The sequence below is a fragment of the Carcharhinus amblyrhynchos genome, chromosome 20, assembly GCF_965287045.1.
Source record: "Carcharhinus amblyrhynchos chromosome 20, sCarAmb.v2.hapA, whole genome shotgun sequence".
NCBI classification, from domain to species: Eukaryota; Metazoa; Chordata; class Chondrichthyes; order Carcharhiniformes; family Carcharhinidae; genus Carcharhinus; species Carcharhinus amblyrhynchos.
The window spans coordinates 36,325,565-36,352,473 of NC_137343.1; the positions used below are offsets into that span (position 1 = coordinate 36,325,565).

Consider the following 26,909-nt stretch of genomic DNA (forward strand, 5'->3'; position numbering starts at 1 on the left):
TGCTGTGGCTCTGGAGCCACATGTAGGCCAGACCAAGTAAGAATGGCAGATTTCCTTCCCTAAAGGACATTAGTGAACCAGATGGGTTTTTCCGACAATTGTCAATAGTTTCATGGTCACCAACAGATTCTTAATTCCGGGTATTGAATGCAAATTCCACCATCTGCTGTGGTGGGATTCAAACCTGGGACCCCAGAACATTAGCTGAGTTTCTGGTTTAATAGTCTAGTGATAATACCACTAAATCATCATTTTAGATTTCAATCATTTCAATCCAGACCAGCTAACTTCTGATTTGAATACCTTCAAATCTTTAAGCACCTATCTAGTTTTTAATTATATCTAATATTGCTATTACCACTCCTCCTTACCGTTTCTTCACTGTTGCTATGTCATAAATCGACAACTCCCTCTCTTACAGCACTGTGGGTTTGCTTACACCACATGGACTGTAGCAGTTCAAGAAGGTGATTTATCACCACCTCAAGGGCAGTTAGAGATAGGCAACATATGCCAGCTCTGCTGACATCAGATGAACAATTTTTTATAAAAGTTAGCCCTCCTTCAGTTAAGAATTTTCCATACATTTATCCATTAAAACAGTAAAATGGATGGTATTCTGATCACTGTTCCCCAAATGCTTCAGCATTGAAATATCTTGCACACGGCCCATTTGATATAAAGTTTAAAAGCTTAAAGTTTATTGATTAGTGTCACATGTAGTCTTACATTAACACTGCAATGAAGTTACTGTGAAAATCCCCGAGTCGCCACACTCTGGCACCTGTTTGGGCACACTGAGGGAGAATTTTGCATGGCCATTGTACCTAACCAGCATGTCTTTCAGACTGTATGAGGAAACTGGAGCGCCTGAAGGAAACCTATGCAAACATGGGGAGAATGCGCAAACTCCACGCAGTGACCCAAGCCAGGAATCAAACCCGGGTCCCAAGTGCTGTGAGGCAAAAGTGCTAACCACTGTGCCATCATGATTTGATTTTGATTTGATTTATTATTGTCACATGTATTGGAATACAGTGAAAAGCATTGTTTCTTGTGAACCATATGAACAAAGCATACCACTCATAGAATCCACTGGGAGAAGGACAGGGTGCAGAATATAGTGTTACAGTCATCGCTGGGGTGTAGAAAAAGATCAACTTAATATAAGGTAAACCCATTCAAAAGTCTGATGGCAGTAGGGAAGAAGCTGTTCTTAAATCAGTTCATTTGTGGTTTTAGAATGTGGAAGAGAGAATATCCAGGGTGTATGGGGTCCTTAATTATGCTGTCTGCTTTTTCGAGGCTGTGGGAAGTATAGATAGAGTCAGTGGATGGGAGGCTGGTTTGCATGATGGGCTGGACTACGTTCACAATTCTTTGTAGTTTCTTGTGGTTTTGATCAGAGCAGGATCCAAACCGAGCTGTGATACATTCGGAAGGGATAATTTCTATGGTGCATCCGTAAAAATTGGTCGTATCGGACATGCTGAATTTTCTTAGCCTCCTCAGAAAGTAGGGGCATTGGTGAACTTTCTTAACTATAGTGTTGGCATGGAAGGACCAGGACAGGTTGTTGGTGATCTGGATTTTATTCCCCAAAGTAGATTGAACATTGCTTCCCACCTTGTTGGACTGGAAATACTGATCAAAAAGTTCTCTTACAAACTTTTAAGGAATTCTTCCCTCACTTTGCACTTTACCCTTTTACCATCCCAGTCTATAGTAGGATAATTGAAGACCCCATTCATCACAACTGAGTAATTCTTGCGACCTTTTATAATTTTCCTGCAAACATCCTCCACCTATTTCTCACTATTTGACCTATGGTATACGACCAGTAATGTAATAGTAGTTCCTCCATTATTACTTAATTCTAACCAAATAAACTCTGTCATTGTCTTGATGTAATCCTGCTCTGCGCTAAAATTCTTTTCAGTACTGCCAACCCCCTTAGTTTTCCTTCCTTGTTTTCTATGAATATCTTTTAGCAAGGAATATTAAGTTCCTGTTTTCCCCCCCTTATTTTGATCACTATTATTACCATTATAGTCTCATGTGGCTACTTTTGCCAGAAGGCCATCAACCTTATTTATCACGCTGCATGAATTTACATAGCTGCTTTCTAACCTCCTCTTAGAATGGAAATATGCAGAGAAATCCATTGTTTTTATTCTAATACTATTTGCCCCTCTCAGTCCTCTGTGGACCTCATTTCCAGTCTAGAATGTTTAATTGCAGCACTCCTCTCCCAATCAAGTTAGTTCAAATCTCCCCTACAGTCTTAGTTATGCTTCTCATGGTGACATTGATCCCATCACTGTTAAGCTTCGTCTTGAACAGGTCCTACCTGTTTAAGGCGAATATTGGATGTATTAGTGGTCATCTTCCAGGATTCTGGAACAGTCCCTGCAGATTGGAAGATAGCCAATGTCACTCCAAAATTCAAAAAGGAAGGTAGACAGAAAACAGGGAATTATAGATCTGCAAGCTTAACATCAGTAGTGGCAAAAATTTTCAAATCCATTATCGAACCAGAGAACACTACAGCACAGAAACAGGCCTTTTGGCCCTTCTTGGCTGTGCCAAACCATTTTTCTGCCTAGTTCCACTGACCTGCACCTGGACCATATCCCTCCACGCTCCCCATCCATATACCTGTCCCAAGTTTTTCTTAAGTGTTAAAAGTGAGCCCACATTCACCACTTCATCTGGCAGCTTATTCCACACTCCCACCACTCTCTGTGTGAAGATGTCCCCCCTAATATTCCCTTTAAACTTTTCCCCCTTCATCCTTAACCCCTATCCTCTAGTTTTTTTTTTCTCCCCTAGCCTCAGTGGAAAAAGCCTGCTTGCATTCACTCTATCTATACCCATCATAATTTTATATACCTCTATCAAATCTCCCCTCATTCTTCTACACTCCAGGGAATAAAGTCCTAACCTATTCAACCTTTCTCTGTAACTCAGTTTCTCATGTCGTGGTAGCATCCTTATAAACCTTCTCTGTACTCTTTCAACCTTATTAATATCCTTCCTGTAATTAGATGACCAAAACTGCACACATTCCTCTAAATTCGGCCTCACCAATGTCTTATACAACCTCACCATAACTTTCCAACTCTTACACTCAATACTTTGATTTATAAAGGCCAGCGTTCCAAAAGCACTCTTTACGACCCTATCTACCTGTGACGCCACTTTTAGGGAATTATGTATGTGTATTCCCAGATCCCTCTGTTCCACTGCACTCTTCAGTGTCCTACCATTTACCTTGTATGTTCTACCTTGGTTTGTCCTTCGAAAGTGCAATACCTCACACTTGTTTGCATTAAACTCCATCTGCCATTTTTCAGCCCATTTTTCTAGCTGGTCCAAATCCTTCTGCAAGCTTTGAAAACCTTCCTCACTGTCCGCTACACCTCCAATCTTTGTATCATCAGCAAATTTGCTGATCCACATTATCATCCAGATCACTCATATATATAACAAACAACAATGGACCCAGCACTGTTCCCTGTGGCACACCACTAGTCACAGGCCTCCACTCAGAGAAGCAATCCTCCACTACCACTCTCTGGCTTCTTCCATTGAGCTAATGTTAATCCAATTTACTACCTGTCCATGTATACCTAGCGACTGAAGCTTCCTAACTAACCTCCCATGCATGACCTTGTCAAGGACTTTATAGCAGAGCTTTAGAAAGTAGTGGCAAGATCAGGCAGAGTCGGCGTGGATCTATGAAGGGGAAATCATGCTTGACAAATCTTTCAGAATTCTTTGAAGATGTGACTAGTAGGGTTGACAAGGGGGAACCAGTAAATGTGGTATATTTGAACTTTCAGAAAGTGTTTGACAAAGTCCTGCACAAGAGATTATCAAGTACGATTAAAGCACGTGGGATTGGGGGAAGTGTATTAAGATGGATAGAAAACTGATCGGCAGAGAGGAAACAAAGAGTCGGAATTAATGGATGCTTTTCAAATTAGCAGGCAATAACTAGTGTGTTATTCACAATATATATTAATAATTTGGATAAGGGAACAAAATGTAACATCTCAAAGTTTGCGGATAATACCAGGTTAGGTGGGAGGGTGAACTGTGATGAGGATGCGGTGATCCTTCAGAATGGACAGATAGGGTGAGTGGGCAAATCAATGGCAGATGCAGTATAATTTGGATAAATGTGAGGTCATTCACTTTGGAAGCAAAAACAAGAAGGCAGATTACTAACTGAATGACTGTAAATTGGTGGAATTACTAGGGGGCATAGGTATAAGGTGTGAGGGACAAGGTTTAAAAGAAATGAACAAGGCAGATTTTTTACACAGAGCGGTGGGTGCCTGGAACTCATTGCCGGGAGAGGTAGTGGAAGCAGATACGGTAGTGACTTTTAAGGGGCATCCTGACAAGTACATGAATGAGATGGGAATAGAGGGATATGGTCCCTGGAAAGATATGGGGTTTAAATCAGGCAGCACAGTCAGTGCAGGCTTGGAGGGTCCTGGTTCCTGTACTGTAATTTTCTTTGTTCTTTGTAAATTGGGAGAGGGAATGTGCAGCAGAACCTGGGTGTCCTTATGCACCAGTCACTGAAGGTAAGTGTGCAGGTGCAGCAGGCAGCAGGGAAGGCAAATGACACATTGGCCTCCTTGCGGGAGGTTTCGAGTACAGGAGCAGGGATGTGTTGCTGCAATTTACAGGGCCTTAGTGAGGCCACACTTGCAGTATTGTGTGCAGTTTTGGTCTCTTTTCTGAGGAAGGATGTTCTTGCTCTCGAGGAAGTGCAACAAAGGTTTAGCTGGCTGATTCCGGTGATGGCGGACCGATGTATGAGGAGAGATTGACTAGGTTAGGATTGTTTCTGCTGGAGTTCAGACAAATGAGGGAGGATCATTATAAAATTCTAACAGGACTAGACAGAATAGATACAGGGAGGATATTCCCGATGGTGAACCAGGGGTCACAGTCTGAAGATTCAGGGTAGACGATCTGGGACGGAGATGAGGAGACATTTCTTCACCTAAAGAGTGTGAGCCTGTGGAATTCATTACCATACAATGTAGTTGATGCCGAAACATTGAATATATTCAAGAGACAGCTGGATATAGCACTTGGGGCGAATGGGATCAAGGATTTGGGGAAAAAGTAGGATTAGGCTATTGTTGCATGACCAGCCATGATCGTGATGAATGACTGAGCAGGTTTGTAGGGTCAAATGGCCTCCTCCTGCTCCTATCTTCTATGTTTCTATTACCGTTGTCCTGGAACTGGTCCCTAAGCTCCAGGATTCTGAAGCCTTTCCTCCTGCACCTCCTAGAAGGTGACCTCCAGGAAACTTCAGCTTTCCATATGCTCTCCAGCTGTCCCTCCTACTCAGAAATGCTGGGTTTGATTTTGAGCAGCTGCGGACATTACTTGCACATATGCGTACCCAGGACTGGGGCACAAATTGTAGGCAACGTGTCACGGCTGCTTCAAAAATTCTCCAAATTGAAGTATTTGCTTTGATTTTTATCTTTACTGCCTTTTAGTTGAAAGCAATTGAACTCCTTTCTCCCACGACAGTGAATTTCTATTCCTACAAATTGTTGAAATCTTACTTCAGTAGATGCTCTGAGATCTGTGGACTTACCTGTTTAGAATCCCTCTCATTACACCCATACATAGTGTAGAATTCTACAGAGCAGGAGGCCATTTGGCCCATCGAGTCTGCACCAACCACAATTCCACCCATGCCTTCATAACTCCATCCATTTACCCTAGCTAGTCCCCCTAGGAATTCACCTAATCTGCACATCTTTGGTCTGTGGGAGGAAACCGGAGCACCCAGAGGAAACTCACGCAGACCACAGGGAGGATGTGCAAACTCTGCAGAGACCCTCGCGCTGTGAGGCAGCATTGCTAACTACTGTGCCATCATGCCACCCAATGACCAGCCACTACAATTGAGACTGAGATAGGTATCCACTTAACAGCTGATGCATTCAATCATTAATTTTGCAGTATTATGTTTTAGAGTCATAGAGGTTTACAGCATGGAAACAGGCCCTTCGGCCCAACTTGTCCATGCTGCCCTTTTTTCTTAAACCCCTAAATTAATCCCAATTGCCCTCATTTGGCCTGTATCCCTTTGTACCCATCTTATCCATGTAAATATCTAATTGCTTTTTAAAAGACAAAATCATACCCCCTCTACTACTATCTCTGGCAACTTGTTCCAGATACTCACCACCCTCTGTGTGAAAAAATTGACCCTCTGGACACTTTTGTATCTCTCTCCTCTCACCTTAAACCTATGCCCTCTAGTTTTAGACTCCCCTACCTTTGGGAAAAGATATTGGCTATCTAGTTGATCTGTGCCCCTCGTTATTTTATAGACCTCTATAAGATCACCCCTCGGCCTCCTATGCTTCAGAGAAAAAAGTCTCAGTCTATCCAGCCTCTCCTTATAACTCAATCCATCAAGTCCCGGTAGCATCCTAGTAAATCTTTTCTGCACTCTTTCTAGTTTAATAATATCCTTTCTATAATAGGGTGACCAGAACTGCACACAATATTCCAAGTGTAGCCTTACCAATGTCTTGTACAACTTCAACAAGACGTCCAACTTTTAAAGTAAAAAAAGTAAATTCTAAATTAATACGCAATTTATCCCCTACTTACTACTGAATTCTCACTCTTAACCATTGCTACTCTGTTTAGCAGTTTTGTAAGAAATATCCTCCTCAAAAGCTTCTCCACCATCATCCACCTGGGTGGGATTTCCTCACTTGATTCTATTCTTACCTGTTGAGTTATAACCAAAGAATTGTCTGCTACCCCCTCTGTTCCTACTCCTGCAGCATTAGTTCTGGTATTGTCCTCTTGGTCTCCATTGTAGCATGAGCCAATATGACAAGGAAGCTTTAAATCACAACCATGATTTATTAAACAAGAACAGCAAAACGATGTACATAAGCTCAACACTGATACAGTTTTTGAATCTCCAGCTCCTTGGTTTACAATGAGGGTTTCTTCTCCCTGGACCCGTGCTCTACCACTCCATAGGTCAAGGTTCGCATGCTCCATTCATATAGGTGCCGGGTAGATCATTTCACCCGTGAATGATTGCCCCTTAAAGGGGCTGTGCTATCATATTCCTCCCCTTTAAGTGCCCAGACAAGTGTACAAAAACTTTTAACATACAACTATGCGCAAGACAAAATTTCCGAAAAGGGGGGAAAATTGGCAAAGTTCATAAAGTTAGTCTATCCAGGGACTTTTGGACTCTAAAGGAGCATTGCAATTCTGCAACTTGTTGAGGGAGCAGTGTCTAGAAGGCAGATTTTCAGATGAGTCAGTTCCATTACCCTCTTCCTCCTGCTGACTCCTGAGATTCCCCTTGGGAGACACTTGGTTCAGTTATTGCCAACTCGGTTGCTGGCACACTTGAAACTACTACAGGGTCCACATGTCTAGTTTAGAGGCTGCAGCTTCTTGCCTACTTAAATGGCCTACATGCTCCTGCACTTCATGATCTTATGAAGACATAAGTTACTGGACTGGCCCTTCCAAAACCATTCTGGCAACCTACACTGGTGTGCCGTCCCACCTCACCTCCCCCCACTGAAGTTATGGACAAAAAAATTAAGTCATCCATTTTGAACGACTTGTTCCCCCCCTTAGCTGAGTTGTGGTACTTCTTCTGTGAGGCTTGTTTAACCTCCCTGTCAAATTGAGGAAAACGTGGTTCTTTAGTGCTGATCAATAATTTGGCTGGTGTAACCTCTCACGTAGCCTGAGTAATTGTGTTGTATGAGGGAAGAAAATTGGCAAACCAGAGTGGCAGTGGTCTGGCTTTGAATCCTAAAAGTGAGACCTCATTGGCCTGGAAAGTACACTTTTCCATTTTCAGGCATATGTACCCGTGCTTCTTTAAATCTCCTGAGGACTTCTTCTAAATTGGCTGTATGCTGTTCGGGTGATGCCCCCATTACTAAGACATTATGTAGATACAATACTTTTAGGAAAGCACATGCAGATAAAATACCATCTCCTGAAGTCCCTCCTACCATTTTTCAAATGTATGCTGCACATTGGCAACATCATCTGAAAATGCAATGAAAATTTCCACATGACATCAGTGTTACTTAGTTTTACTTCCAACAACCCTTGTAAATTGCTTGTCCAACACACAATACTGGAGCAGCAGAAATTTCCAAAACCTAAATATTGGGAAATCTGCCAGGACCAGAATGTTGACAAACTTGGGCTGAATTTTTCCACTGGGGTGAAGTCCCTTCACTGGAGCCAAAAATGGGAACTGAGTCTGTATTGGCACCCTGCGGAAATGTTTTACCAAAATCAGCCAATAACAGACAATCATCAGAGGTAGCCACTGTTGATCGTGCAGGATGAAGAGGAGATTGCCAACAGGCCAGGGTGCTCTTGAAGTCAGGTAAGTGTTTTCTTTAACATAGCAGGACAGGCGGGTAGCCTCCACTGCCCAACCTCGAAGCGTTTTGAGAGTCTGTCTATCTTTCCATTTTGTAGCTCCTGATTTTGGCGAAATGCTGGCAAAGGTGAGATTGTTTTAATTTGCATAATTGGGCAGCCAAGCCTCTGAGGTTTCAGGTGCTGGTAAAATGCCATGGCAGTGGGAAAATGCCTCCCTCCTCTCCCAATGCCTCTGCCACCATTTTACCAATCCATTTGCATTGAGCAGACAAAATCCAGCCCTTCCTGTCATATTTGACATTGAATCATAGAATCCCCACAGTGCAGAAGGCCGTTCAGCCCACTGAGTCTGCACCGACAATCTGACAGAGCATCCCACCCAAGCCCCATCCCTGTAAGCTCATGTATTCACCTCGCTAATCCATCTTATCTAGACATCTTGGGACACTAAGGGGCAATTTAGCATGGCCAGTACACCTAACCTGCACATGTTTGGAATGTGGGAGGAAACCCAGGCAGACACGGGAGAAGGCGCAAACTCCATACAGAGGGTCGGAACTGAACCTGGATCCCTAGTGCTGTGAGGCAGCAGTGCTAACCACTAAGTCACTGTGCCACCCGTCAAGATGAGTTTTCAATTGTGTATCAATATCTAAGACCGATTTCCACCTTGCTAACAGTACCCTTGCCTCAGCTGTTAAAACCGTCATCTGTGTCTTTGTTACTTCGAATGCAGTCTTGGCTGGCCTGTCATGTTTTTACCCTTGGTAGCCTTCAAGTCATCAAAACTGCTACATATGTTCTTACTTGGGTCAAATCACATTCAAAGTGTCAGTGGACCTACATTATCTGCTAGTTAAGCAATATCTTGATTTTTAAAATTCTCATCTTTTCAAGTATCTCCCTCACCACTCCCTTTCCTATCTTTTAACCTCCTCTAGCCCTAAAATCCTAGAAGCCTCTTGAGTTATCTGCACTTGTTCAATTCCAGTCTCTCTTGAGCATAACTGATATTTGCTCCACTGTTGTTGGCTATACTTTCAGCTGCCAAAGGCCTAAATTCTGAAATTTCCCTCCCTAAAACTCTGCCTTTTTACTTCTCTTTCCTCTTTTAAGATGCTCCTTAAAACCTAACTTGACCAACTTTTGGTCCTCTGTATGAATATCTCATGTTTTTTGTTGTTGAATTTGTTTGATACTGCTCCTTAGGACGTTTTACTTTGTTAGAGGTATAACATAAATAAAAGTTTTTGTTGAAAGGGCAATATATAATTCACTGCAACACTATTGGCTCAAAGTTCAATATTGTTTGAGGTACAATTCTGTTTGCAGTTGCATGTATTTGTTACGAATCAGCAAGGATGCTGCTGTTGGTGAACAGATTTTAGTTCACTCAAGCTGTTAATTAATAAAGCTGAAGGGCTTGTGTTTTTTTTTCAAATGTATTTTGTTGCCATGCTTCAAAGACAATGGACAGCACAAAAACTGGTGGGTAAAAACGAAACACATGTGTACACATGGGATGTTGGAGGAAAGGATGCATTAGCAGAGGGGTATGTAGCCAACAAGTACAATAGTGTTCTCAACAAATCAGGCAGGGTGCCCACTACCCACAATAAGCACATGACATTCAGCAACTGCTGCCAGACCAAAGAAGCAGAAAATTATGCAGGTGGTTTACATCAGTTAAGCCTGTCGTACCACATATTGGGTGGCAAGAAAGTCTTGGGTCAGTGTCACATCATTATCAGCAACAGAAGATTTCTGATCACGTCTTAGAGGATTTGTCAGAGCCAAGTTAGACCCCAGTTCAATGGATTGCCTTAAAATCTAGCTGTTTAGTTTAAAGGTTAGCATAGCCTGTGATTCTTAGAGCAATCTCTCAAATTGAGTATAACATGATATGCAGGATTAGCTATTACATTCTTCTTTTGTTTATTTTATAAAAGCTTAATGCTTGAACAACTGTGACCAGAAATGTTACATCATATTTTCAGCATTATATTCACTCTCGCTAATGCAAGATATTCTATATTAATCTACCAAAGTAACTTTAAAGTCTGTAACTTCAGCCATTCCATAAATATACAATTTGAGCATGAAATTCTGGTACAGTTTGACAGCCGTATAATGTTTGAAGTAGTTGTTCAATCATCCATGACATATGCAAAAAAAACCCGTAAGTTTTAAGTCTTCAGCTGTAAATTATTTTGCCAATATTATTTTCCTTGGAATTATTTTAAATCTTTGCTTATTCTTTGCACGTAATGAGAAAACAATCTAAGCTTGAAAATAAATTATGTAAAGCCTTTTGGATAATACATTGTTACTCAAGTACATTATCAGTGATGGTATATTTACAGCTGATTTTCTCCTCTTTGTTAAAGTTAAACATGTTTTATCTGTTTCCTCAGTGGATTAACCGTTGATTTATGTAGTTGTACATTCGTACGTATAAGATGATGAATGGGATGGATAGGATAGAGGTGGAGAGACTCTTCCCGCTCAAAAAAGACAGTAGGACTAGGGGGCACAGCCTCAAGATAAAGGGGAGGCGGTTTGGAACGGAGTTGAGGAGGAACTTCTTCACTCAAAGGGTGGTGAATCTCTGGAATTCTCTGCCCGTTGAAGTGGTGGAGGCTGCCTCGCTAAATATTTTTAAGAAGCGGGTTGATGGGTTCTTGATAAGAGAGGGGATTAAGGGTTATGGGGAGAGGGCGGGAAAGTGGAACTGATCCACTTCAGATCAGCCATGATCTTATTGAATGGCGGGGCAGGCTCGAAGGGCTAGATGGCCTACTCCTGCTCCTATTTCTTATGTTCTTATGTACAGACCAGAAGGATCCTGAGTTCATCCTAGCCTGTGCTGAGATGGATAATCTCACCAGGAACAGTGGTAGGGATGCTATATTTGTCTTCCTTAGATTGGAATCAGAGAATCCCTACAGTGCAGAAGGAGGCCATTCAGCCCATCAAGTCTGCACTGACCACAATCCTATCCAGGCCCTATCCCATAACTCCACGTATTTAGCCTACTAGTCCCCCTGACACTAAGGGGCAATTTAGCATGGCCAATCAACCTAATTTGCACATCTTTGGACTGAGGGAGGAAACCACAGCACCTGGAGGAAATCCACGCAGACATGGGGAGAATGTGCAAACTCCACACAGATAGTGAGCCAAGCTGGGAATCGAACCTGGGTCCTTGGCGCTGTGAGGCAGTGGTGCTAACCACTGTGCTGCTTTGGAAGGTGAATTTTGACCATGTGCCTGATCATTAGTCAGAGATCCTGTTGCACGTGCATGTTTGTGATCTTGGTAAGACGATAGAATCAGGTTTACATGTGAATAACCAGCCTGAATCCACCATCCAAATCACGGGTGAAGAATGGACTTTTACGCAATGCAATATAAAGTTATTGGTGTAGATGAAATCATAGATATCTGGAGTGAAAACTTGCCTTCTTGTAGGATCTTCTGCATTCTCAGAACGTCTTAAAGTACTAACAGCAAAATAATTGTTTTTGAAATATAATTGTTTCTGTAATACCTTCAAGACAGATGGAGGCAAGGGTGGAAAATAGGTGGAATTATGGAAAAAAGAGCACTATTTCTTATCATACTCGCTAAGCCTTGTCTTATTTGTATATGAACACATGGTAGAATAGAAATTTTATCATGATAAAAATGAGAGTTGCTCTTCTGATTCTCCTACTTCTGTAAAGAGAAATCTTATGTTTATTGTTACTTATTTATGTGTCACAAGTAAGCTTACATTAACACTGCAATGAAATTTCTATGAAAATCCCTTAGTCACCACACTCCGCCCCCATTCGGGTACGCTGAGGGAGAATTTAGCATGGCCAGTGCACCTAATCAGTACATCTTTGGATTTCTGGAGGAAACCAGAGCACCCGGAGGAGACCCACGCAGACACAGGGAGAACATGCAAACTCCACACAAATAGTGACATAAGCCAGGAATTGAACCCGGCTCCTTGGCGCTGTGAGGCAGCAGTGTAAACCATTGTGCAACTGTGTCACCTGTAACATTAAATATGGAATAATATTCTGGTTTTACGGCAATGGACATTTAAAGTGTGAGGGAATTTTCAACTGTCATCAAACCTGCAGACTTTAGGCTGAGAAAATGTGGCAGTTTTGGTACTAAAGTACTGAATGGTGTTTCTCTTGGTTTGTCTTTTAAGGTGCCAGTTCTTAACCAGCAGCATCAATTCGTAGATACCAAGCTTTATGAGTAGAGCAGTAGGACAAAAATGTCACCAGATCTTCTCACACAGCATGATTTTATTCTTGGATGGGTTATCCAGTGAGCTTGCGGGGCAGAGGGCGAAAGGGAGAGCAACAGAGGTTATAGCAACCTGGAATGCCTTTGCGCAGCTACTAATGTTCCCTCTATGGAAGTGTAGCAGGTGTTGTGCCCCCAAATATTTCCTGCAAACAGTGTCTGTAGTGAGACTCACAGTAGCAAAGGTAACATTGTAATTTTATGTAATAATAGAATCATTTGAAAATTTTGTGCCAGTAATTCTATGATGATCAGAATGATTACTGCTATTTATCTAGACCATAAACCTGATAAATCTGTCTTTTGTTGAGGTGATCACCATCTTCTGTGGTTTAAATTATGCTCAGTGACCACATTTGCAGCTTGTGAGTCATAAACGTAGCTGCTGATATTATTTCCAATTAGTATCTTCAGTAGGTGGCCAGTATTTGGAATAAACAAGCAGACAATTGAACTGGTTCTTTCAGATACACATCAGGAGACGTGAGAATGTGGGACATAAGCACCTGGGACAGCAGTGCCTTGTATCTGGAAACGTCACGCAGCTCTGCAGAACTTGGACCGCGGCCACACGTCTCTTTTGTGAGGATAAATAGCACCATAGCAGTGGCGGCTTACAAGGGCGGTGAGTACCAAAAACACCACCACAGGGCTGTTCAACAATTAACAGCAGCAGCTGCTGCAGACATTTACTGTGAGGTTTAGAAAGGAACACTTCTGGCCAATAATCTAAATGCATTAGTGGGCAGCACAAACAAATTACCATTAATGTTGCTATTATGTCGTCCTAAAAGTGTAATGCCAGTATTTCAGTTCCAGTATATTGTAATGGGGAAAGGAGCATTTTGGCTGCTCCTCGAGGATGTGAATCTAGTTCAGGATGCTTTTCAAAAATGAACAAATCAATGCACACGAAAAGACAAATTTGAACAGCAAGATGCTTTCGCGAGATCAGTGGAAATACATTTTTTTGATGGTGTGGCATGGATTTTATTATTTGACCATTTTATTGTGATTTATAATGTAATTTTCATCCTATATTTTGAATGTTAAATAATGTAAATAGGATACAATATAAAGTACTAAAACAAAATTGGTGGAATTAGGGGAAAAAAGAGCACTATTTCTTAAAGTTTATTTATTACTGCTATAAGTAGGCTAACATCAACACTGCAATGAAGTTAGTGAAAATCCCCTAGTTGCCACACTCTGGTGCCTGTTTGGGTACACTGAGGGAAAATTTAGTATGACCAATGCACCTAACCAGCATGCCTTTTGGACTGTGGGAGGAAACCGGAGCACCCGGACGAAATCCACGCAGACACAGGGAGAACGTGCAGACTCTGCACAGGCAATGACTTAAGCCGGGAATCGAATCAGGTCCCTGGCGCTGTGAAGCAGCAGTGCTAACCACTGTATCACTGTGCCCCCCTTTATCATACTTGTGTCATTGTCTGCACATTCTCCCAGTGTCTGCATGGGTTTCCTCCGGGTGCTCTGGTTTCCTTGCACAGTCCAAAGACGTGCTGGTTAGGTGGATTGGCCATGTTAATTTCTCCCTCAGTGTATCCGAACAGGCACTGGAATGTGGCAACTAGGGGATTTTCATAGTAACTTCATTGCAGTGTTAATGTAAGCCTACTTGTGATACTGATTAATAAATATCAATGAAATTATGATTTCTCTTTGCAGAATGTCTGCATGGGTTTCCTCTAAGTGCTCTGGTTTCCTCCCACAGTCCAAAGGTGTGTAGGTTAGAAGGATTAGTAGCGTAAATATGTGGGGTTACAGGTTAGGGCCTGGATAGGATTCTCTGTCAGAGAGTTGGTGCAGACTTGATGGGCTGAATGGCCTCCTTCTGTACTGTAGGGATACTAAGATTCTATGAAAAGCGAAAGTAAAGCTTGCATTCATCTTTGATTGGATTGTTTGTTCAGTGTGCACAAGCACTTGGAAGTGGTTAAAATCAGTTGAAGAAGAGCATAATCCAGGCTTCAACGTTCCCTTTCAGACAAGCAACACTGGTTAAATCATCACCACATTTTATTGTGTTGCCATTTCGGACATTTTTCACAGTCACTTTCAAACTGTTCACAGCAAGTTGAAGAAAATTTGTCGTGAGATTGTTCAAACCCCAAACAAAATGTCCCACAGTGATCAGTGTTGCAACGTACCAGTGATTGAATAATCTGCCAACACTTTCTGATTGGCCACGCACGAAGGGTAGCTACTTGAGTGAGGTACCAGAGGGTGATCAGCGTTATTCACCTTTTGGAAACTTTGCTGTCAGTAATGAATATTATTACTTATTACAAAATTGCCATCAGTAACCTTAAGAAACCTTTTTTATTCAAAAATGCTGTAAAAACCAATTGAAGCAAATGATAAAATATGGAAGACAATCAAGACAAGTTGAGAAATAACTAGCAGGATGAAGATTTGAATCTAAACCTCTTAATTCTATTATAATGACAGCAGGCAATTTCTCCTTTAACTCGTCTCACTTCCTCCATATAAAAGTGTAGTTTTGGGCACTCGCATGGATCCCAGTTATGCCTGTCTGTTTATGGGTTATGTGGATCATTCCCTGTTTCAGTCCTACTCCGGCCCCCTTCCACAACTCCTTTATCAGTAATCGACGATGATTTCAGTGCTGCTTCATGCTGTCATCTGGACCTGGAAAAATTTATCAATTTTCCTTCCAATTTTCACCCTGTATCACCTTCACATGGTCCATCCCTTCCTTGGCCTCTCTGTCTCTCTTTCTGGAGATAAACTGTCCACTAGTATTCATTACAAGCCCACCAACTCCTACAACTGCCTTGACTACAGCTTTTCACACCATGGAGTAAGGACTCCATCCCATTCTCTCAGTTCTTTCGCCTCTGCTGCATCTGTTCCGATGATGCCATTTTCTGAAATAACATTGCAGATATGTCTTCCTTTTCCCCCAGTTGTGGTTTTCCATCCTCCTGTGGTTGACAGGGCTCTCAACCACATCCAACCCAGCCTCCGGGCTACTGCTCTAATTCCCTCCCCTCCCTCCCAGAACCAGGATAGCATCTTATCCTCACTTTTCACCCCACCAGTCTCTGCATTCAAAGGATCATCCTCCACCACTTCTGCCAACACCAGCATGATGCCACTCCTCAAAACATCTTCCACTCACCACCACCACCACCACCTCCCCCTTCCCCCCCCCCCCCTTCCCCTTTCAGGACAACTGCCATAATTCCTAGGCAGTATCTTAACCATCTGAAACTGTGTCCTGCCATTCACACATTCTGATCACTTAATGGACACTTTTAGCACCTTCTTAGCCTTCTGTATCCTCGTATACATATACATTCCCTTTGCCCCATTCCACTCCCCATCCTCACAGTGTAAGTCTTTGCTGATTCTCTTTGTTCTCAGCTCTGACAAAATGTCATCTAGACTCGAATCATTGGCTCTATTCTCCCTCCACAGATGCTGTCAGACCCGCTGAAATTTTCCAGCATTTTGTATTTTTGTTTTGATTCATCATTCAATCATAGGGTGCTTTACTATACACACTCAGATAAAACAATCTACGAAGTTTGTCATGTGTTCTGATGTTAAAGTAAAAAAATTTAAAGTTTATTTGTCAGTCACAAATAGGCTTACATTAACACTCAATGAAGTTACTGTGAAAATCCCTGGCAACTGTTTGGATACACTGAGGGAGAATTCAGCATGGCCAGTTCACCTAACCTGTACGTCTTTGGACTGTGAGAGGAAACTGGAGCAGCTGGAGGAAATCCATGCAGACACGGGGAGAACGTGCAAACTCCACACAGACAGCGACCCAAGCTGGGAACCGAACCCAGGTCCCTGGCGTGTGGAAAAGCAGTGCTAACCACTGTTCCACCATGTCATTCAGAATAAGTCTGAGGTACGTGTGAATTAGCAGACAAAATATGGTCGAACACAATAGTACAAGGTAAATGACAGATTTCGTGGATTTCACAGAAACCGACCCAGATGTCAATAAATACCAGGTCAAATGCTCTCATTGAAACACATTCTCGAGAGGAATACTATTCTTCACATTCAAAGAATTTTACTTGGAATTCCCTCAAAAGGTTGCTCCCACTTGGACAGCTTTAACAATGGCCCAGCTCACAGGATTTCAATCTTGTCTTCTGAGATTCCTTTTCTCTGGGTTCCCAGGTACACTCAACGTTACCTTACAAGAACACTTGCGGATTATTTACTGTACCAAGCAGAACACCACTGCTCCAAAGGAGTACCCTAGCCCCAAAGGCTCACAGTACAGAATCAGTCTGCAAACTGCTGTTCTTGCTATAAAATCGGAGCCTATTTCTTTGCTGCCTTCTTTTAACATACTTAACAGGACCTATCCCTGTCTCCGTGTCTGTAACACTGGCAGACTACTGCTTCAAGAAGAGCTGTTTGCTGACCCTTCAATTGACCTGGGAACTAATCAAGACACTCCCAGAAGGCCCCACCCTGCAGGAACCAACATGACAGTCATTGGAACATCCTGTACCTTAAATGTTACAATCTCCACAGATTTAGCACCGAGGAACATTTTGTTTTCGAACTTTTATTCAATCCAAATTCAAATTCCAATTGAATCTCATTCAAGGTTCCCACAAGAGAGACAAACATGATCCAAGCTGACAAGATGAGGCATTGCACCCCATCTTGGGACACAATGACTTGAATTCATAACAAATGTCTCTGCTGTACCCTTATTGTGCGTAATAATTTCACTTCTTTCTGCCTTCAATGGGCTCACATTTTCTTTCATTAATATCTTATTTACTTAACCATTGAAACTTTTATAATTTAGTTTTATGTTTCTTGTTGATCTGGTCTTATATATCTGCTTTTAGCTTTCCTTATCAATTTCATGGCTCTCCTTGGCTGAACTCTAAAATCCTTTCAACCTCATGTTTTGGCAACATTATAAGCTTCATCTCTGGATGTAATACAATCTTAAAATTCCCATTGTTGGACAACTTTTTCTATGGGAGCTTTTGTGCTTTACGTGAGTTTGCTCATGAGTGCTATTTGAACCTCTGGCCTTTAGATTCTGAAGTGAGTGCTACCATTGAAGCCAAACTAGCACTTTAAGCTGAGCATGTACTCCTCAGTACTCCACATATTTTTGAGAAAAATAGGATGTGGCTCATGGTAGCCAAGTGACACATTGATTCACCATTCTTGTTGCCTGTGGGACGCGATAGTGGGTTGCCTTCTTGAATTGCCGAAATCCTCCTGGTTTATGTGTTCCCACAGTGGTGTTAGCTAACGATTTCCAAATTATTAGTCCAGTGATAATCAAGCAGCATACGTTATAAACTCCCAGTCAGGATGATGTAGTGACTCTTGGGTCCTTAGAGTGATGGTGTTTGCTTGCATAACAGAACTACTTTTGACTTTCTTAATGGCAAAGACCATTAGGGAGGGAAGTTTTGCCGAAATAACTTTGGTAAGTTGCCATGGTACACCCTATTTATTCATACATATTGCAGCCACAGTGCTCCAATGTACTCTGTAATATTGCACGTTTGCCACAGTTAGAATGAATCTACTGTCATCATGATAGAGAAAAGAGAGCTCGTTTTGGGAGAACATATGTAAGAAACTTAAAATGTCAGTCCAATGGTTGGCCTCTGAATTTTAAACCTACTGATCAGCAACATTTTGCTGTCCAGCGACAAGCAAATGGATAGGATGGGAGTGTTAACTGATATTTGAAATCATAAAGAAGAAAACATTCATTAGCAGCATGTATATTTTATTTTAATTTGCTTTCAGTTCTATTACTTTGCTACATTTGACATCCACATACAGGGCCACATTTTGCTGGAGTGCAGCAACTCATGACACAAACCATTAGATTAGATTTGTTCGTGCATGTTTAAGTTTTCAAATATTTAACTGACAAAGGAGCTGAAAGTGACTATTTTAATGCACAAGTTGGCCAACAATATAATAGATTTTCCAATTCTGTTCAAAATAGGCTGATGTTTTTTAATTAAAAATATTGTGTGCTATTCAAATATCATTATTTTATTCAGCAAAATCCACACATTCATCTGCAGCATGGTAAAGCGTTAAATTTTTGAAATGCAGTTTTTCCCCAGGCACACAAATATTTCTAGAAGTACTTTATACCAGCATTGTAATTTTATTTTCTGTACGTTCACATGAACGATGAAAGTTGGATCTATCTTGGTGGTGGGGGGGGGTAGGGTAGGTGAGCACAGAGAGACTTTAATTGTAAATTAATTTAAAATCTATTTTCTCCCTTGATAGAGTGGTTTTTGTTTTTGGAAAAAAAACAATTTTGTGGAGTTTGGAAAGAATGGTCTTCGAAGGTAAATGCAAGTCAGTAACATTTTAAAAACACAGTTGCTGTTGCAGAGACATTTCTAGGGTTTTGGAACAATCTTTCTGGTCACTGAAAAGTTCTGACTAGCAAATAGCTCACAGATTATTTTTAAAAAATTATTTTTAAAAAAGAGAGTTATACTGTAAAGCAAGACTGAATAATGACATTGCCCAAATTTTGTGGCCTGCAGCAAAGTGATGATGCTCAGCTCTGATCGCCAAAAAAAAATGCCCAAAAGCTCCACTGACCTCTGTGATGTGGATTTTACCTTAACCGACATTAATTCGTTCTAGCATCAGCTCGTGGGAATTGCCAACGTCCAACGATAGCCATGTCGTCAAGCAGGAGGTGCAGCCAATCATGTTGAAGAATTTTCCCAAATTGCAAACTAGGACATAAAAAGGCAGTGATTATCTTTGACTCTTTAGTCATTTTATAGACACAGAAATAAAGATTGGAATTTGAAATCAAGTTGGTGGAATTTGGGATTAAGTTGGAAGCTGAAATATTATAAACTTTGAAAAAACATGTTTTAAGAAATCCTTGAAATTTTATCATCGTGGAGGAATTTGGCATTCCACAGTAACATTAGTTTATCAAGGACAACAAAGTTGTTCAATCATTGATTATGACATGCTACACCATTTTAAAAACCCAACTAAAACTCATTCAACTAAAGCATAATTTTTTCAAAGCCTTTTACAGTGAGACTAAATGTCTGTTAATTAAGTCTCAATGACTCTTAATGGTGTAAAATAGCAAAGAACCACACAGCACAGGAAACAGGCCCTTTGGCCCTAGGAGCCCGTGCCGCCATTTTAACATTGAGTGCCCTCCTCGACCTATGACCTTTGTCTACGCCTATTGGGAAAGATTGAGGGAAGACTAATTTAGGGACAATTTGTTACACCAATCAGCCTAAGAGCACGTTTTTAGGAAGTTTACATCAAATCAAATTACTTTTTAAAGATTTCCATCTATGACAACTTCAGCAACACGTTATACGGAGGAGCCGAGAATCACTGACAGTTTCTAGATTTCTGCATTTGACTACTACAGATGTGGATCCAAGAGGTTGCTGTCGCTTTCATAGTTGCATTGACAGTGGACATTGACAGTTCCATTGTCAGCCCAACCACAAAATGAGGGCCACTGAATAAGGTTTAATTGGGGTATTTGAATTGATATGCTGATATGTATATTCACCTTTTTAAATGAATTTGTGGTATTAATAACTTAATAGGAGCAAACATGAGCCCTTGCCTAATACCACAACAACAAACATTTGTCTATTTGACCACAGTACTCCCTTTACATTTAGAATGATGAAAGATTATCTCTTACTTCTTTGAAAGCTTAGGCGGATCAGCAAAATAGAACATTCTTGCTGCAGTATTTTATCAGCAGATTAATTCAAGAGCTTTCACATTAGCCTTACATTAGCCAGAATTTTTCTACTGTACATCTGTTAAATGAGTAAGTAAAAATTGGATCTAAAATAGCTCTGTCAGGCACTAACTTCAAGGTGACAGAGTTTAAAGTTAAGGGTGCTAAAAGGAAATAGGAGATGTAAATTATATTTTTTAAGATTTTGATAAAAATTTGGAAGAGGTTTTCAACAAGGTTGTGGGATTGATAAAAGGACGGGATGAAATCCAATATTTGAATTGAGTGACTTTAAATTAAAAAAAGTAGATTCTAAATTTGATTTATGGCCATTAGCTCTAGAATTGCAGTGAGGAACTTATTGGTTACTTTATGGAGAAAAAGATACTTTGAAACAATTACCTGCACAGACCAATGCTCTTCTGCTGTCTGAAACATCAATGTCACGCTGTAGGGAGTTACACCATTGGATCTGGATTTTTCAGCTGTCTGCCAGAAGATTAGCCAGTACGCACTCTGAAAATGGAGCCAGTGGTTCAAAAATAACTAAAGTTCACATGGTGCAGGGAGAAATTAAAAGATTTCAAGTTTTCAACCTTGTACAAGTTTAAGCAAGGATATTAAAAAAAAACTGAATTAAAGTTTAAACTTTATTCATTAGTCACAAGTAAGGCTTACATTAGCACTGCAGTGAAGTTACTGTGAAATTCCCTTGTTGCCACACTCTGGTGCCTGTTCAGGTCAATGCACCGAACCAGCACATCTTTCAGACTCTGGGAGGAAACCCACCTAGACACAGGGAGAACGTACAAACTCCACACAGACAGTGACCCAAGCCGAGAATCAAATCCAGGTCCCTGGTGCTGTGAGGCAACAGTGCTAACCACTATGCCACTGTGCCGCCACACAGTTCAAGGTGTTGCTTATAATTTAGTTTGTTGCTGTGAGACAGTTCATGTTTGTCTTGGGAAACAACGCAGTAAAATGTCTCTCAACACCAGGATAAAGTCACTAGCTTTCAGAACGCTGCTCCTTCATCCTTGGGTGCTCCTTGGGAAACAACAGCAGCAATTTACATTTCTGTAGTGCCTTTGACAGAGAAAAACATCCCAAGACCCTGCAGAGGTGTGAGAAGAAAGGGACAAGAGGGTGAATGTTTATTATGTTCAAAACAAAGTGCAGCCATTGAGTCTCAAGTTAGATCATGATTAATGACCGTCTATTGCTGCAGGAGCTTGCTCAAGCTTTGAACATGGGAATAACCTTCTTGGTTATGTCAGTGTTACTTCAACAAGAGCTACCCATGTGAAACATAAACAGATGATGGACATCCACTAAAAATGTTTTACATAATAATCTAACGTAAATAAAATTTAAAAATTCACAGCAGCAACTGGTATTTAGGCACTTCACAGGAGTGTCTATAACAAGGTATGACATCAAGCCACATAGGGAGATCCTAGGTTAGGTAACCAAAAGCTAGGTCAAAAAGGTAGCTTTGAGCGAGTGTCTGAAAAATTGTCTTGCACTCATCAAGAGAATTATAAGAATACCAAACAAAAACAGAAAATGTGGGAAAATCTCAGCCGGTCTGACAGCATCTGTGGGGAGAGAATAGAGCCAATGTTTCAAGTCTAAATGACCCTTCATCAGAACTGAGGGCAAAGAGAATCCGCAGAGATTTATACTATGACGGTGGTGGTGGGGCAGGGGGAGGAGGAGGAGGGTGGAATGGGACAAAGGGAATGTAAATGAAGATACAGAAGGCTGAGAAAGTGCTAAAAATGTCCATTAAGTGATCAGAACGCATGAATGGCAGAAGAGAGACTATCTGAGAAATGTGGCAGTTGCTGTGAAGGGAGGGGGAGGGGGCCTGTATTGTGCTGTAGTTTTTCTGTATTTCTATGTTTCTAATATAGTGTCCAATTCTGGTAGCCACACTACAAGAAAGATGTGAAAGCTTTGGAGGGGGTACAGAAAAGATTTATCAGGATGTTGCCTGGTATGGAGGGCATTAGCTATGAAGAGAAGTTGGAGAAACTTGGTTTGTTCTCACTGGAACGGCAGAGGTTGAGGGGCCGCCTGATAGAAGTCAACAAGATTATGAGAGGCATGGACAGAGTGGATAGTCAGAAGCTTTTTCCCAGGTTGGAAGAGTCAGTTATGAGGGGGCACAGGTTTAAGGTGCGAGAGGCAAGGTTTAAAGGAGATGTACGAGGTAGGTTTTTTACAGAGTGTGGAGGGTGCCTGGAACTCACTGCTAGGGGAGGTAGTGGAAGCAGATACAATAGTGACTTTTAAGGGGTGTCTTGACAAATACACGAATGGGATTGGAAGGATATGGTCCCTGGAAAGACAGGGGGTTTTAGTTAAATCGGACAGCATGGTCAGTGCAGCCTTAGAGGGCCGAAGGGCTTGTTCCTGTGCTGTAATTGTCTTTGTTCTTTGCTGAAATTTTAGATTTTTATCATGTTTTAATTTTTATTTGTGGTGATATGAAATGTACCAGGATGCAAGGATGTAAAATAACTTTCATCCAAACACAATGTTTTGCGTCCCATATCAGTAATGTAAATGATCTACAGACAAGATAAATGTAAGGCGTTTTATAAAAGAAATAGCTAGCAGATCTTCCTGTGGTCTTGCCACAGAGTAATCTTGGGAAAGGAGCATATCTTTGTTTGTTTGTGATGATTGAAGGCGGACCTGGGCCATTCCTTCAAGGCCAGTGCTTAACTACTTCCTTTTGGGAGCAGGTCAAAATATTTTGAGATCAATCAACACAACTGCCTCTGGATTAGCAACCTCCCTGTGGCCACAGCAGGTGCCCCACCTGAAATTCACCATAGAGATTGTTTTGGCATCACGTGCATTCACATTTCTTTTTTTTCCTGCTGCCATAATCTAAAATTACGCATGTTGCAGAAGATGGAAATGGGGACATAGGAAATGATCCATGCTGTAGATTGCATATATTTGCTACTAACTACAAAGAAAATTCATTTTTGACATGATATAGTTGAAATAGAATGACATACCATTTATGTGAAACTTGCATGGTGTCATGAATTACAGATATTAGTAGTTGCAGTAAAGGGAACAGACCCATTCAAACTCCCAACAGGCAGTTTTTTATATACTATAACTGTAACACTGGTTGCTAAATTTTCATGACTTCTACTTTTAAAATGCTCTGTGTCAATAAATCTTAGATTTGGAGGTTTCTAGGAGTTGCACAAAATGTTCATTTTGTGAGTGAGTAATTTATCACGGTGAAGAGATCTGCAATAAATCAGTGACTAATATCTGTATGATGTAGACCATTTGGCATGTCAACAAGATTGCAAAATTGGTCTGTAATGTTTTGTCAGAATAGGATCTTGTGAAATAATACACTTATCATTGCTGGTTTTATCACTTAATATTTAAATTTAGGTGCCCCAAACACATGTTGACACTTGTGAATTCTGCTATAACATTAAATGGAAAGTAATGGATATCTGGATAATGGATGAGATTAATTACCAAGCAATAGTTTAACTGGTGGGGGAGTGACAAGATCCTACGGTATTGGAGCAGAACTGAAATTTCTACTGGCATCTAAAACAGCAAATGAGATTGTGGCCTTAAAAATAATCCTATTATTTTGCATTTCTCATGACGTCGCTTTTTTACATATTAAAAATTATGTATTGATCATACTACTTGACTTTAAGCCTCTTCATTTGGGCACAGTCATTTACAGCTCACTGCTTTATATTAACATTTATCATTGTAAATTGATATGCTGTCATAAGTAGATGAAATGTGGTGATCATGAAAAGGTGGCTCTATGAATAAAGGACTTGGATTAATATGATGCCTTTCAAAACCTCAGGACATTCCAAAGCATTTTTACAGCTAGCGAAGTACTTTTAGAAATGTAGTTACGGTTGTATTGTATAAAACAAGCTTTTCGAAGTCTTTCCCATCCCCATCATTATCTTATACACTAAAAAATGTGCATTAATTAACTGTAGCTGCACAAGGTGTAATTTACCAGTAAATGCGACGGAATGATCTTGATCTCCTGGAGACGAGCATTGAGGCAGGACTGTGAGAAATTCCACAAAAGCCGATGGGTTCCCATCTCCGGGCGATCTTCTGCCCGATTGCAGCAGATAGCCAATTTGCACTGATAAGTGACCATTTGTGGTCTGATTGAGGTTGCTGCCAGATCTTGCAGATATCGCCGGAGGCAGAAGGGCTGAGGGCCAAGCCCAGCAGCTTCCTGAACAATAGAGATGCAGTGGTAGACTTTTAAGGAGATATCTAATAACTCTCAGCTAAATTTATCCCGATGAGAAAGAAGGACTCTTTGAGAAGGATGCATCATGTGTGGCTAAATAAGGAATTTAAGGTTAGTATCGAATTGAAAGAAACACTGTATAATCTGCACAGATCAGACAATTAGGTGGATGGTAAGAACCAGCAAAGAATGACTTAAAAAATAATGAAGAGGGAGAAGGTGGAGTTAGAGAGAAAGATGGCTAGAAATATAAAAATAGATAGTAAGAGTTTCTCCCTTACTCTTTCCCTTTTTAAAGAAAATGTTAGTGCTCTAGAGAGAATGTATGGGGAATTAGAAATGGAAAGAAGGAATTTGCAGAAGAGCTGCATAGGTATTTTGTATCTGTCTTCACCATAGAAAATTTTGAAAACTTTGCAAACATTCTGGAAAATCGAGAGGTGAAAGGGAGGAACTTCAAACTGTCACCATCACCAGGGCAAAGGTAATGGGGAAGCAGTGAGACCCATGACCTGATGGCCTACATCCTGGGGTCTTACAAAAGTGGATGCAGTGATAGGAGAGGCATTAGTTCTAATGTTATAATATTTCTCAGATTCTGGAAGAGTTCCAAGTGATTAGAAGATAATAAACGTAACACCTTTATTCAAGACAGGAGGAAGATAGGAAACTTTAGGCCACATAGCCTCACATCTTTCAAATTGCTAGACCCCGTTACTAATGAGCTAAAAACAGAATGGTTAGAAAATTATAATGGGTTCAGATAGAGTCAACGTGACTTTGTGAAAGGGAGATCATGTTTAACTAATTAGAGTTCTTTGAGAAAGTAACAAGCAAGATGAATAAAGGAGAATCTGTAGATGTATTGAACTTGGATTTCCAAAAAGCTTTTGATAAGGTGCCACATCAAAGGTTACTCCCAAAATAAGAGTTTAAGGTGTAGAGGGTAACATATTAGCATGAATAAATGACTGAATAGCTAACAGGAAGTAGAGAGTAGGGATAAGCTACAATAGGGAGAATAGGCAAGCTGCAATTAGAGGAATGTTATATGGATCAGAGCTGGGGACCTCAACTATTTAGAATCTATATTACTGACTGGATGAAGAAATCAAATGTGATAATAGCTAAATTTTTCCGATGCCATCAAGATAGGTAGGAAATTAACTTAACAAGAGGAATTAAATAATCTAGATTATAGGTAACTTAAATGAACGGGCAAAGTTTGACAGATGGTGTATAATGTGGGGAAATGTGAACTTGTCCACTTTGGCAGGAAGAACAGTAAAGTAGTATACTATTTAAATGGAGAGAGATTGCAATATAGTGGGATCTGGGTGTTCTGATACATGATTGTACGTGTTTACTTTTGTGGGGAGACCAGAACTATAGGCAACAGTTTAAAAATATGAGGTCTCCCTTTTAAAATAGAGATGAGAATCTTTTTCTCCAAGGATCATTTGTTTGTGGAATTATCTTTCTTGGAAATCAGTGGAGGCTGGATCATTGAATTTATTCAAAGCTGGGTTAAATAGGTTATTGATAGACAGAGGAGGCTAGGATTATGGGGGAAGACAGGAAAATGGCATTGAGACCACCATTAGATAAACCATGATCTTATTGAATGGTGGAGTAGGTTTGAAGGGCAGAATGGCCTACTCTGCCGCTGCCGCCTTCCTGTTGAAGAGACATGCACGTGGCAGGCCTGGAGGCGGTAGGTGAGGTGTTGATGGTGGGATGGGATACATGAGGGCTCTTGTGTTAACCCCTCCACTTGCTCGACTGGCACTGCAGCTATCAGTGAGGCACAGCTGCTGCTGCTGGCTATCTTGTGGTCACAGTTTATTTAATTCAATTCGAGCCTGTTCAGCAGACGCCTCGATGGAGACGTCCCGGGGTTCTTCTCTGACAGTGGCAGCACCATCTCTGCCGTCCTTCAAAGGCTGCAGGCCCTCTGATTGGGCTTCTTAATTGGCTGCCTCCAGGCAAATTTCCCAGTTGGGCTCCCTGACAGGCAGAGCAGAGTCAGGATCCAGAAATGGTTCCAACTCAGGATCATAGCCTCAGAGCAGAAGATTCTGCCCACAGTGTTCAACTTACCAT

At 41.0% G+C, this 26,909-nt stretch overlaps 1 protein-coding gene across 1 annotated transcript in view; it reads left to right on the forward strand.

Moving 5' to 3' along the window:
- The window catches only part of fbxw8 (F-box and WD repeat domain containing 8), a 157,310-nt gene that overhangs the window by 43,840 nt on the left and 86,561 nt on the right, over window positions 1–26,909 (forward strand). Inside the window, exon 5 of the mRNA XM_080208411.1 lies at window positions 13,215–13,372. Coding sequence (XP_080064537.1) covers window positions 13,215–13,372 — 158 coding nt within the window. The remainder of the gene's footprint in view (window positions 1–13,214; window positions 13,373–26,909) is intronic.